At 39.1% G+C, this 14,500-nt stretch overlaps 2 protein-coding genes across 2 annotated transcripts in view; both read right to left on the bottom strand.

The window, feature by feature from the left end:
• Positions 1–7,314, bottom strand: part of LOC136266777 (protein NLRC5-like) — a 42,152-nt gene extending 34,838 nt beyond the window's left edge. The window contains exon 1 of the mRNA XM_066061797.1: positions 5,849–7,314. Coding sequence (XP_065917869.1) covers positions 5,849–7,313 — 1,465 coding nt within the window. The 5' untranslated portion in view covers position 7,314. The remainder of the gene's footprint in view (positions 1–5,848) is intronic.
• A 13-nt stretch (positions 7,315–7,327) lies between these two features.
• Positions 7,328–14,500, bottom strand: part of LOC136267571 (uncharacterized) — a 28,400-nt gene continuing 21,227 nt past the window's right edge. Inside the window, exons 3-4 of the mRNA XM_066062731.1 lie at positions 7,449–7,627; positions 7,328–7,333 (exon numbers count right to left, since the gene is read on the bottom strand). Of these exons, the coding sequence (XP_065918803.1) occupies positions 7,328–7,333; positions 7,449–7,627 (185 nt within the window). The remainder of the gene's footprint in view (positions 7,334–7,448; positions 7,628–14,500) is intronic.

Genomic DNA, 14,500 nt, shown 5'->3' with positions numbered 1-14,500 from the left:
CCACTAACCATTCAGGCACCCCGTTGAAGCTGGACATGCCTGTGAATCAGGACTCTCCTACATGGACAGTTTACAATGAACTATTGAAGAAGCATCCTCCTAGTCAGCCTGCTCACCCAGGTGCCCTTAAGCCATTATTGGAGAAGGATACAAATTTTCATGCTGTGATTTTTTAAGCTCTGGATAGGACTGTGATTAGAAGTGCTGCCCTTCGGACCCAGGATTCTGCGGGCCCTTCTGGGTTGGATGCTTATGGATGGAGACGCCTCTGCACCTCATTTCAACAGGCATCTGATGATTTGTGTAACTCCTTGGCTCTAGTTGCTTGGCATTTGTGTACTTCCTGTGTGGATCCTGATGGAATTGATGCACTAATAGCATGTCGTCTTATTGCTCTCAATAAGTGCCCTGGAGTACGTCCAATTGGTATTGGTGAAGTGGTACGACAGATTATTGCAAAGGCTGTGCTGAGTATTGTCAAGTTGGACATTTTGGAGGCTGCGGGACCACTTCAACTTTGTGCGGGTCAAGATGCAGGATGTGAGGCGGCCATTCATGCAATGAGATACATTTATTCTGATTCATCCACTCAGGGTGTGCTGTTGGTTGATGCAATGAATGCATTTAACTGTCTTAATCGTCAAGTGTCACTCCATAACATGCAGTCTCTGTGTCCTCCTCTTGCGAACATTCTTATTAATACCTATCGGAAAGACATTCCATAATATATTGATGGTCGCCACCTTTTGTCTTCTGAGGGAACTACACAAGGTGACCCTTTAGCGATGGTTATGTACTCCGTTAGCGTCACTCCATTGATCGCTTCACTGCAGGATCCCAGTGTGGCACAAGTTTAGTTTGCTGATGATGCGACAGCAGGGGGTACACTGCAAGGCTTGTATACTTGGTGGACTAAACTTCAGGATCTTGGTTCTATGTATGGATACTATCCTAATGCTGCCAAGACCTGGTTAATTGTAAAGCCAGACTATCTTTCCTCTGCCAGACAGCAGTTTGCTGGCACTGGAGTGAATATTACTGTTGAGGGTAAGCGCCATCTTGGAGCTGTTCTTGGTTCCCGTTGTTTCACCGAGGCTTATGTCTCTGAGAAAGTCGAGTCCTGGTCCTACTGTGTTGGTTTGCTCAGTGATACAGCGAAAGTCCATCCCCATGCTGCTTATGCTGCTTTCGTACATGGTGTGTGTAGTAAATGGACTTATTTTGTGCGTACCATCCCGGTAATCTCTGCCCTCCTTGGTTCTCTTGAGGATGTTATCTCTCTTAAGTTCCTTCCTGCATTGACAGGGAGATCAATTAGTGATGCTGAAAGATCTCTTTTCCCGTTACCCATTAGGCTTAGTGGTCTTGACATTGGTAATCCAAAACTATTGTCTGATTCCCAATTTGATTCTTCTGTGAAGATAACCTCTGCGCTTGTTGCCCTGATTGTTCAGCAAGAATCTCATTTTAGCATCAACACTTTGGAGGCTCAACGTTTGGCTAAATCCGAAGTTGTACGTGTGACACAAGCTGATTTTGCTGCCAGTTTGCACCAATCATTGTCCGCTGATCTACAGAGAATCAAGGCACTGTTTAGTGAGAAGGGGGCTTCATCTTGGCTTTCAGCTTTGCCTGTTGATGAGCACGGTTTTGTTTTGCATAAGGGCGCTTTTCGTGATGCACTTTGCTTGCGCTATGGGTGGCTTCCATCTGGTTTGCCTACACAGTGCATTTGTGGTAAGGGATTCTCTGTGGACCATGCTATGAATTGTCCCACTGGTGGTTATCCCACCCTTAGACATAATGAATTAAGGGACTTTACTGTTGATGCCCTATCAGAAGTGTGTTCTGGTGTGCGTATGGAACCTTCCTTACAGACCCTTTCAGGTGAAACACTCACATACTCAACGGCAATTGCTGAGGATGGGGCTCGTTTGGACGTCTCAGCTGATGGGTTCTGGGGTGGCCAACACCAGAGGGCTTTTTTTGATGTCAAGGGTTTCAACCCAACTGCTTCATCGTACCACACCACTCCAGTGTCTTCACTGTATCGGCGATTTGAGAAGAAGAAACGCAGAAAATATGAGCAAAGGATCAGAGAAGTTGAGATGGGCTCTTTCGTACCATTAGTGTTTTCCATATTTGGTGGAATGAGTGGGTGTACTAATGTTGTTTACAAACGTCTGGCCTATTTGCTGTCTTTGAAAAGGGGTGTTCCTTACAGTAGTGTTATGGCCTGGCTATGCTGTCGCCTTAGTTTTCCGCTGCTGCGTTCAGCAATTGCTTGTCTCAGGGGAGCACGCTCCCACAGTGGCTGCCCGGCCAGCCATAGGGCTCTTGACCTTGCTCTGATAGAAGGTCAGGTGCCTTTCCCTTAATCCAATAAATTGTTTAGTCTTTCTTTTGACTAGCACTTCAACATCTAGTGCTAGGGGTGGTGGCAAGGGGTGCTGGATATCCCGGGGAAAGAAAAAAATTAAATTAAATTTTTTTTTAAAAATTTAAAAAAAGATCCTACTATTGGTGTAAAATGCCAGTTTCTTGAACAACACAACACACTACCATGTTTTTTTGATACCATGGCTGCAATATAAGTGATATATAAGTCTCAGGACATACTCAATTAATACATAAAAGAACTAATGAGCATTCACCATTTGTTTCATACACTAGTATCTGACAATCAATCATGGTTTTACTAGAGTGGGCTAATAATACCTCTCAAGAACATTATAATTCATACATCAGTATCTGTTGTTGGTAAACTTACAATTGTGGGATCAATTTTTTAAATTTTACCTGCTAACCTTGATATTGGGAGAGAGTAAGTTACTATATTAGTAACCTGCAGTCTTAGTTCTGTCGTTGAAACTTTACAACTACACCCAGCCTAGCTAAACCTCAATCCCACAATATAAAGTTACATGTAGTTCAATATAATTAGAGTTGCACCGATAATCGGTTGAATAATCGGAAACTGCCGATAATGCATGTTTTTCTTTGAATCGGTATCGGTACATTCACTACCTCTTCAACCGATAAACTCAAACCCATAATCGATTCTCAAGTTATCAAGAGACACGTTGCTGTCACGAAGTAAAGTGATAATGAGTGGTAACTGTGATAATGGCTGCTAACCCAGTGCCAAAGAAGAAAACATCACCAATATGGGAGTATTTTACTATTTCTGAAGACCAAAGGTTTGCTACGCGTTTGTGCGAAAATTGTGGGCAACAAGTATCGCGAGGTGGTAAAGATTTGAAGTGCTATGGAACCACCAACTTGATTGTTCATTTGAAAAGCAAGCATTCTGAATCATTTGCCAAGTATGAAGAAAAGGTTAAAGAAGCGAAAGAAGCTAAAGAGCAATTAGCTAAATCGAAAGAACCTCGTCGTCAACAGCTTTCTTTGATAGAGTGTGACAATCGTACTCGGTGCTGGGATATAAATGATGCTCGAAGTAAGCGAATTCATTGTCGGATAGGACAAATGATTGCTATTGACTGTCATCCCTTGTCATTGGTTGAGGATGAGGGATTCATTTGTTTACTGAAAGAGCTAGAACCAAGGTACTCCTTGCCGAGCAGACGATACTTCACAGATAATGTTCTTACGGAGCTTTTTGAAAGTCTCCGGGATACAGTTCTGCAAATGATCACTGGTGTTAAATATTTAAGCTTCACTACAGATATCTGGTCAACTTGTGTCAGCAATGAATCTCTAATCAGCTTAACTGCCCACTGGATTACTAACACATTTGAATGTAGGGCTGCTATGCTTAATGCTGCTCGAATCACTGGGTCTCATACTGGGTCTTGCATAGCAGAGAAAATTTCTGAAATACTGCAATCTTGGGGAATCTCTTCAGATCGAATTCATGTCATTCTTCGTGATAATGGATTTAACATGATCAAAGCCATGAAAGATGGAGATTTTCCAAATCTAGGATGCTTTGCACATACGCTACAACTTGTAGTTCACGATGGAGTACTTGTACAACAGGCAGTGATTAACCTTCTTGCCATTTGTCGACAGATAGTTGGACATTTCAAGCACTCCCCCCTTGCTTATAGCCGCCTACATGAGATCCAAGAGAATTTAGGTTTGCCATTGCATAAACTAAAACAAGATGTCCCAACTAGGTGGAACTCGTCATTGCACATGCTACAATCTATCATCGAGCAAAAAATGGCGCTTGCAGCATACTCAACTGAACACAGTATCACTCAGTTGTCATCCCATCAATTAGATCTAGCCAACAAAGCAGTGGCTACTCTATCCCCAGTTGAAGAAATTACCAAGGCCATTTCAAGTGATGCTGCATCTGTTTCAACCATAATCCCGTTTATTCGCATGCTGGAAAGGAGTTTGGACAAACTTCATGATGACAGGGGAGTCCACTCAATGAGACAAGAAATGTTAAGATCACTTAGACGCAGATATGAAAATGTTGAATCAAATGAAATCTTAACTATTAGTACCATTCTCGATCCAAGATTCAAGGACAAATGCTTTACAGCATCTTCTACAGTGGAAAGATCAATCTATGCTTTGAAGGATAAAGTAATGGAAATCAGAAGCAATCAAGCCCCACCCACTGATACAGATGAAGAACCTGTGTCAAAGCGGCACAAGACTGGGTTGCTTCAGTGTCTTTCAGAAATTCTAGAAGAAGCAGGGGCCTCAGTTGATGACTGTGGAAATGAAGTTGAATTATACCTCTCAGAGCCATTGATTGAGTTTCATGGTGGTCATCATGTGTTAACATGGTGGTCGACCAACAAAGTACGCTTTCCTCATTTAGCAGTGCTAGCACAAAGGTATTTGAGTGCTCCCCCAACTTCAGTACCCTCTGAGCGTTTGTTCTCAATAGCTGGTGATGTATATGATGAGAAGCGCAGCCGTTTATCTACAGACCATGCAGAAGCATTGCTTTTCATTAAAAGCAATTTTCACCTAACAAAGTGACATTCACAAACTTATCGACCTAGCCAAGTACATGACTGTTTATGACTCAAGTTTTTTAATTCATACATGGTACAAAATTTATACTGTCAAACTATCAATACAAAATTAATATATTATTGTTATTATAGCAGTGCTACATATATATATTATATATATATATGGATGGTATCGGTTAATATCGGCATATCGGCTTAGAAAAAGTAAAATTTACCGGTATCGGTAATTCTCAAAAACGCTATATCGGTGCAACTCTAAATATAATTACAAGTCAAAGTATTTTGTACTTTGACATGGCTGAGCATTCAAACTATGCATAAACTACTATCCCATATAATGCCTGAAAATATGTGAGTTAAACTCCAAGTGGTGCCTTTGAATGCCCATACTAAAATCAAGAGTTCATAATATAAAAAGAGAGGAGAGTGTCCTACTGCAATGTAGCCTGTATAAACGCGTATCTTGAAGTTATGATGCAATACCTATAGTCACTTTCAATGTGTTAGTTGGTCAGGCATGCACTCAGCATTAAGTTTCAATAACCATTGTAGTTATGGCTTCAATAAACAGTCCACTGATGGCATTGTCAACACTCCTTAACACTTTACATGTTGACATGATATCCTAAAGAAATCAAAGTTTTACTGCATTACTTCGAGATACGTGTATACTGTAGTAAGACACTCTCCTCTCATTTTATATTATGAACTCTTGCTAAAATGGTATATATATATTATTATAACAACCATATGTTAATCAACTGTCACACACTTGCACTGGCTTTCCTTGACCATATAAAACACTACCACGTGTCTTGATTCTAAACTTTCATATATATCTTGCATTATACTATCACTATACACTTAACTAGTAATTGCCTTACTTTTTGGCTCCCAATGTTTAACAAGTTCTTCAAATTTTGCTGAACTGGAACAAAACACACAGCAGCTGTTATCGTCAACTTCAGGGTAGTTGTAATTAAAAATGTGCCAGTACTCATACTGACAATCATGTTCTAACAAGTTCTCAAAATTGCTTTTGGCAAGCCCAAACTGTTTGGTGCAGAGAAAATCAACTTTTTCGTGTTTTGCACACAATAGTAAGTCAGTAATGAGTTGTCTGGTTGGAGATTTGATGTTTACTATAGCAGAAACTGTAGCACTTTTCATCATCTTGTTGTTCGTACCACTGAATGTGTACTGTCTAAATCCAAACAGGTCAGTTATAGTACCATTGACAATGTCCTCAATTACATATGTTACCATATAATCTGAATTGGATGAGCAAAAACAGTAGTGCAAGAACTCTTTTTCAGTTTGGAAAATTTGTCCAATTTCAAACCTAGACACATACTGATTAACAAGGGTTAGTGCTCCAGTAATGTCTTCTGGCATCATCCTTCTCAAACCAGCAGTTCTGGGGGAATCATATGGAAGTGAATGGAATGGATGTGTGAAATCATAAACCCAACAAGAGAGAGTAATTGTAGGTCTAATGATTTGAGGTTTTGGTAAAACTAAGATAAACTGTGATATTTCAAATTTACTAACGCGATTCATAGCTTCTCTGGTCACAGTATTGTACAGCTCATTCTGCTTACCATCATAGTTCATTCCTTGTTGCTGTAATTCCACTACTGGAAGTAAACGTCCATTGATACTTATGTGATATGGTACACACCAGATTGTACACACTAGTTTCTTACTGGAAGACTCTCTGACACCAAACACAAATTCCTCTTTATAGTTAGGGTTTTTAAAATTCCGCTGAATTGTTTTTTTGCTTATAAAACCGTGAGCACTAGTATCATCATACAATGTCTTAATCGCATCAAAATCATCAGAATGCAGCGTGGTCCATTCTAGTCCTACTGGCAGTGAACATGACTTAATTTTTTTGCTATATTGAGATGGTCCAAGCTGTCCCACTTCTTGTCCACGCCAAATGATAGGTAGTTCTGTCCATCGAATTACTTCAGGTATGGATAAGTGGACAATTGAATGTAATGCAAGTAAAGGAAGTTTCTTATTTAACATGGAATAAGCTTGATAAACATGATTGACATGAATTTTCCAGTCAATGCTTATTGATCCAATTACAATCTTGCAGACTGTCACTGTTCCTGGACCTGTCCCAAACACTTCAGTTTCTATAAGAAATTGCTGATTGTGTAACTCAGCAATTGTGAGATCTTTATTGCAAACCTCCTTTACTAAAGTACAATCTGATTCATCACGTTGAACCAACTTAAAGTGAGGAACTACTTCCTTTACCTTTTTGCTATAAAATGTGTTCTTAAAATTTACAATAGATTTTTGTGCAGCAGGTATCCCAGAAGCAGCTGCCATGGCTTCCATCATCCTTATGTCTAAGAAGTTCCAGTAATGATTCTCAGTTAACACATTAACAAGAGTTTGGAATGACTGAGCTGCTTGAACAATTGAACGAATTTCTTGAGACTTTGAAACCATAAAAGGAAATACAATTTCCAGAGATGCTTGTTTTATTGTAGTCAAATCTGTATGGCTGATTGCTTGTTGTACTAGTTTAGAAAGTCTAATGAATGCTAATTGTATGTTATCATTTGAAGCAAAAGTTAATTCATTTTGTAATGTTGACACAGGCGACTGCTGTAAGTATTGAGTAGCTACCAATGATGATCCTGTATAATCCATCATTCATAAAAAAATAATCCCACATATAAAGTTTAAAAAACACCAGTTTTATCATTCAGCATATTGATACAATAAAGTAGGGAGCATGTACAAACGAATGTGCATTTGTTTGAACTAGCCATTACTATTATTATTTTTAGTCTAGCAAATAGTACACACGCACACAAAACACATACACAAATTATTAACAAACAGTAAGGTAGTACTGTTTAAGTAGAGATCGCTCGAAATGATGCATGCCACCAAAAATTCTGCCTTTTTAAACCAGCCTAGAAAGACATCTTATCTTACGCGACGAAAATCACTTCTACAGAATAATATTAGTCAATCTAACATCAAATGTAGCATTTAAAACAAGAAAACACTCACAAGCGGCCGGATATAGATTTTTTTAAATCACCAAAACTTGAAATTTCATCTGCCTCACTCACTCACTCACTCACTCACTCACTGACCACGGTCGCAAGCCTAGAGGCCAAACAAAGCAGCATGTGGCCACAATTTTATGCCACAATAACAAATTCACCAGTGGGATGTGCCTTTTAGGGTTCCAACAAGTGTGTACCCTCTGTGCCTTGTCTTTCCTTTCATTTTCAATTAAACTGTTCCTCCACCTTCTTCATGCAACGAAACTATTATTGAGGCATTAATTTCCTGTATCAACACTTTCTTTGAACTATGCTTTGAGCAGCATAATAAAAAATTATTTAAGGTGCTTAGACTATATGGAGGTAGGCCTACTAGATACCTGTATCTTCATGATGGGACAGACTCTATGCTACTGTACAGAGTGTATCCTCATGATATTCCTTGTATGTCTCTGTGAGGACAAAGAAGTCACTGCATCGTAAATAAGCACCCATAACTCACATACCGTACACTCACAAAACAAAGATTTTCTTATTCTCAATGAACAGCAGAATCTGGTGGTGTATAGGTTTTATTGATTTCAGCTTCAATTCAGTACATAATGAAGCAATTGAAAAGTGCATAAAATTATTCTATTGTATGTGTAATTTACCCAGTTTATTTTAATACATTTAGCAAAATAGAATTGTCACAATTATGATGTTTTTTAGTTATATGACAAAATTAATGAGCACAGAATTCTGAATCGCTCATTTTACCAATAGATGCTTTAAATTTCCATTACAGTGATCAAGACACACAACAGTGTCATGAGAAGTCCAAGGAGCCTGCGCTCTATCTACACCATGTGTGCTATTAACAGGAAAACATGATTTTATCGGGCTCCACCATCAAGCAGGACAATTTTAGCAGAAAAATTTTCTAACGATGTACCAATTCAACTTTTTCTGATCTAGGAAATTTAATACTAATCTACCGATATTGTACCAATCTGACATCTATTATGTAAAAATTATGTATGTGATGACTGATCTGCTACAGGAAATTTTATAACCTCAAACTAAGCCTTTGGTCAATTGTTAGTTGAATACTGATCACAGTATTGTGGCTGGAATCAATACCAATGGTGGTCTGGCCTCAATTACACGACCCAGACATCAGCACCCACAAATATTTAATGTATGCTCCTACCAAGACTTGCCTGAAATAGTGTTGTAGCAGAGATTTTTTTGGGTAAGTAAAATTCTAGGAAAATGGAGGAACAGAAAGCAGGAACAGGAAAAAAACCAAAGGAAATGCCTGATATAGGTCATCATGCAATATACAGGATGGATTTTATAGTATAATGTCCCTTTGCAGCACTGTTGGATCCTTTCACTAAAATGATTGAAACACTCTAATAGAGCAGCCACTGCCATTAAAAATACTTAATAGAGCAGTCAATAATGTTTTGCTAACTATCCCACCAGGGCCCCACATTTATAGTCTGTGAATTGATGGACTATAGCTTAGGTATATTTAGACAAGCTATATCATTAACACTGAAAGTTAGTTACTCCTTTCATGGTCTTCTTGACTAGTTCTGTAGGACAGTTGCAGCTGTTTTTGAGGTTAATTTCTCTCATTTTACTGCTGTCAAGTGACCTGTGTGTTATCCATGTTCTATACTACGTATATTAATTTCCAGGCTGTTTAGCTGGACTTGCCTTAAGTGCATTGCTGACATGATGCCCTTTCATGATTGTTCTGCTTTAAGTTCTTCTAACAGTAAAACATCTGATTCTGTTTTTCAGTGCGGGTCTATTGAATTAGCTTCACCTGTTGGTTTGATGGTAGCACATTTAAATTGTCGCAGTTTGTTGTCTGTTGCTAATGAGGTGTATGACCTTTTTGCTCATCAATGTATTGACATTTTTGCTGCTACAGAGACATGGTTGGATTCTTCTATTGCTTACAATGAGATTTCTCTATATTTCATCTATCACAATAGTGCGTAATGACTGTAATCGTCATGGTGGTGGGGTTGCATTTCTTCTATCATCAAGAGTCAAGTTTACTGATAGACCTGACCAATGTGTGTCGATGATTAGTTGTAACATTATACATTAACATTACGTAGTTTATGATCACGTGTAATAGGCTAGGAATATGACGTCAGTTGAATTTTGTAGCACATGTAATCAATAGTAGTGACAGTGTTGTGTTGTGTATGTATCTGTGGCGATCGTGGAGAACAGTGAACGAGCCGAGCTATACTAATCAACAGTCCCCCACAATGTGAAGGTCATACAGAGTTTCTTTGGATTGAACTGTTTCCAAAAACTAAACAATCCATGCTAATTTGTTGTGTTTATCATCGGTATACCTTCTTTGACAACTTTTTGGCTGAGTGCGAGGCATGCAATGTCTGTATTTGGTGATGTGAATGCTGATTTATTAAAGCAATCTTGTTCACAGACTAAGTTACTGTTATCAGTTATGAAACAATTACAACATGTTGATCTTGTTTGTGTACCAACCAGAATAACAGACCTTCAGCACTTGTACTGTAAAGCCTTAATAAATAAATAAATAACTATGACCAGTTACTCTCAGATTGATGTGTGTATTGATTACTGATGAAAATCAGCCAAGGTGTTTCCTTTTAGTGGTAGTGATCACCATTTGATTGTTAATTAACCTTTTCCACTCTAGGAGTGTGTGCATTGAAGCTCCTTCTGATTGGCTTGTTATTGCTCGAAGTTTTTGTAAACTTGATATGAATAAGCTTGACAAAATTCTTACTTGTGATGAATGATATTTGGGATAATGTTTTATCAAGTTTTATGACCATTCTAAGTGTTTGGAGTAATTCAATTTGATAATGAATGATGTGTTGGATCGACTTGTACCATGTAAAACACGAGAATTTGTAAACAGGATTGTCCTTAGTTATCTAGTGTGTCCCTTGTATCGCTTACGTGACATTGCTCATCACACAGCTTTGAAGTATGTCTCTGTGTCAGACTGGTCATCATACAGAGCTCTTCGAAACAAGGTAATATCTATGCTGTGATCAGCTAAAGCGGCATATTTTGGTGACTTTGCATCTCTGCTCTCAGGGGTAACCAGGAAAGTACTTTCAGTGCTTGCCTAGACACTCCAAAGGTGTTATCCAGCTATCAGTTACAGGCAAATTTAACCATAATTTCATATTGATACCACACAAAACTATAGCTGCTGTAACTAGTACTGTACTAGCTACTGAGTTTGTTGAAAAGCTATTAGAGAATAAAAATGTACCTACTGTGAAGTATACTTGTGTTGATAATGAGACAGTGTCATCCACTGGAGCTAATGGTCTTCCAGCTCGATTCATTAGAGTTTCTCTCCATAATCACTGTATTGCTCAACAAGTGCACTGACAGGTTTCCGTGATCTCTTTTCAGTGGAAGCAAGATACTATGACTCCTGTCCCCAAGTGTATTCCTGTACATCCACCTTACCTTTGTGGTTCAACTAATAAAAACTTGCAGGAATTAGAATGTGTTGTACGTAATCAAATTGTTTTACAATTTGATAAATATGATCTGACTTCTGCTCACCAATTTCACTTTGGTTATTCCACACAGGATGTGTTACTGCATGTTGCTGACAAATGGTTGAGAGCTATATGAGAGCAAATATACTGGTGCTGTATTTTAACAAGGTGTTTGATACCATCAACCATGAAATTTTACATTCTAAATTAAGCTATTATTGATTTTGAGGAACATCTTTCAAATCAGCAGCAAAGAATTCTGTTCAGCGGTGAACTATCTGACTGGGGTCAGGTGTCAATTGGTGTTCCCCACAAATCTATTTTAGGCCCCTTGTTGTTTTTTTTACTTTGTATATATTAATGACCTGCTGATTGTCATCAAACACTCACTTTTGGATTTGTATGTTGATGATGCTGAACTGCACTGTAACCATTCGGACTTGAGTGTAGTAGAGACATTCTTGCAATCTAATTTGGATGTTGTGGCTCGTTGGCTTTGCAGTTCTCGACTTAGTTTAAATGTTTTCAATGCTCACAGGAAAGTCGACAGAAAATTGCAAATAAATCACTTAATGTTTCAGTTGGAGGCACTTTACTGGCTCAAGTAGATTCTGTTCAATACCTAGGAGTTTTATAATTGGCCCTGCACTGTCCTGGACCTTAGACATCTCTAATGTGGTCTCTAGAGTAAAATCTCAAGTTGCCTCCATTCTTTACTATGGGTCACTGCCACCAGTGATACTCTGTGTATAGATGGTTCATTATAATACCACCATAACTCAGCTATTACGACCAAAATTTTTTTGTCAGCAGTATACTATAAGCAAGAGTTAATAATAGTAGGGAGGGAGAGTATCCAACGCTCAATAGGCCTGTGTAAAATGAGCGAGTAGAAACGTGTTAACAAACAAAGAGTAAGACAGCCTTTACGAGGCCGCCGCAAGTAATTGATACACAGAATAGATAGCAAGTCTTAACGTCTGTGCGTGTCTCACTGGGTAACAATGAGTATCTGTCTGTTGTTGAGCGTGTAACTATCCACTGGAGAACTGCAACACTGGATGAACCGCTTCGAAATTCGGTCAGTTCTTTGACAGAGTTGAAGGCACGCTCGATTCTTGAACGAGTATTTCTTCCCCCACATCATGGCAGGCGTTTATTGAGATGCTTCTACTGACGATGTTGGTTGAAAGCAAGGCTCCCAGCAATCTTCGGCATGGACACGCCAATAACTCTTCTCTTCGCTCTTCTTGAGACGGCCTTTCACTTCTCTCGTCCGCACTACTCAAGAGGCTATTGGATACGCATACTGGAGTAGACATGTGCTACAAGTATGGCTTGTGTAGTACCAATAACGTAAATATCGGATCCGTGCAGTCAGCAAAAAAAATTTTTTCACATTAACACTTTGAGAAAATACGAAAAGGTACGGTGATATCCGGGTTGCTCTACGCACTCATTTAACACAGGCCTATTCAGCGTTGGATACTCTCCCTCCCTACTATTATTAACTCTTGCTATAAGGCATATGAGTATTTATGATTGCATATTGGGTTGAGAATCTTTTGGTTTAATTATTAACTGAGGTTACATGTATCATGGAATTAACTATGTATACTGCTTTTCTGATGCCTTTGCTTGACTACTGTGACATTGTTTGGTATCCTACTACTGCTAAATTGACCAGTATGACTGAAAGTGTGATTTCCAAGTTTGTTAAGAAAATGTCATCATCTATTACCTCCATATTATCCTTTACTTTAACAGAGTGTCAATGATACTTGTGATAGACTGACTAATATCGCTATAACTGTGTGTAATGTTTTATGACATCATTAATGGTACCTGTATCTATATAAATTGTGTTTGCCCTTGCATTCAGTTAGTTGTAGTTGTCTATGTTATTCCTGATATCTACTGAGTTATTAACTATATTAACTGTGGTTGTTCGCGTGGAAGCGATAGCTATTAGCTTATCAGATAGTGATACACAACAATATTATACTACTATTCAAGTTTTTAAGTCCATACACAAATTTTCTCCATCATATTTACAATATATTTTTTGATACTCTAAAGACGAAAGTTAGGAGTCTCAGTGGCCTGCCAGTATATAGCTACATAACTGTGTGGAAGCATAGTCAGCTAGGACTTATCTCCCTGTCTTCTGCAGTTTCATTGGCCAACTGCATGCTCTCATCTGCGAGTTTGCATGGTGTCTATCAGGTGTATACTTGCTTCTGCTTCATCTGGAATTTCTGCTGTCGTCCTTTCCCTGTCTCGTTCTCTCCCTGCCTTCTTCTAAGGCGGTCTTCTTTGTCCATGTCTATGTAGATAAGAAGTTGTAGCCCACGTGACAAATTCTAAGCCAAGTGGCGCAACTACGGCCTTTTCGTACAGGAAGTTTTCGTGAATGTGACGCACATACCATTTACCCGGGCATTCACCAGCCAGAGTTCCCTCCTCGCCCTGTCTCGTTCTCTCCCTGCCTTCTTCTAAGATGGTCTTCTTTGTCCATGTCTATGTAAATAAGAAGTTGTAACCCACGTGACAAATTCTAAGCCAAGTGATGCAACTACGGCCTTTTTTGTACAGGAAGTTTCCGTGAATGTGACGCACGTACCATTTACCTGGGCATTCACCAGCCAGTGTTCCCTCCTCGCCCTGTCTCGTTCTCTCCCGGCCTTCTTCCAAGACGGTCTTCTTTGTCCATGTCCACGTAGATAAATAAGTTGTGAGCGAAGTAACAAGCGACAAATTCTAAGTCATGTGGCGCATTTTCCATGTTCGTTACGTAAACTCTTGGGAATGGTCAGACATACAGTCGTATGTACAGTTGAGCACTACCGGTGTGGGGCTGTCCGTGTTCGTTACGTAAACTCTCGGGAATGGTCAGACATACGGTCATACGTACAGTTGAGCGCTACCAGTGTGGGGCTGTCCGTGTTCATTACGTAAACTCTCGGGAATG

Source organism: Dysidea avara, chromosome 9, assembly GCF_963678975.1.
Source record: "Dysidea avara chromosome 9, odDysAvar1.4, whole genome shotgun sequence".
In the NCBI taxonomy this organism is placed as follows: domain Eukaryota; kingdom Metazoa; phylum Porifera; class Demospongiae; order Dictyoceratida; family Dysideidae; genus Dysidea; species Dysidea avara.
The sequence above is the reverse complement of the archived record's forward strand: the minus strand, read 5'-3'. Positions and strand labels throughout refer to the sequence as shown.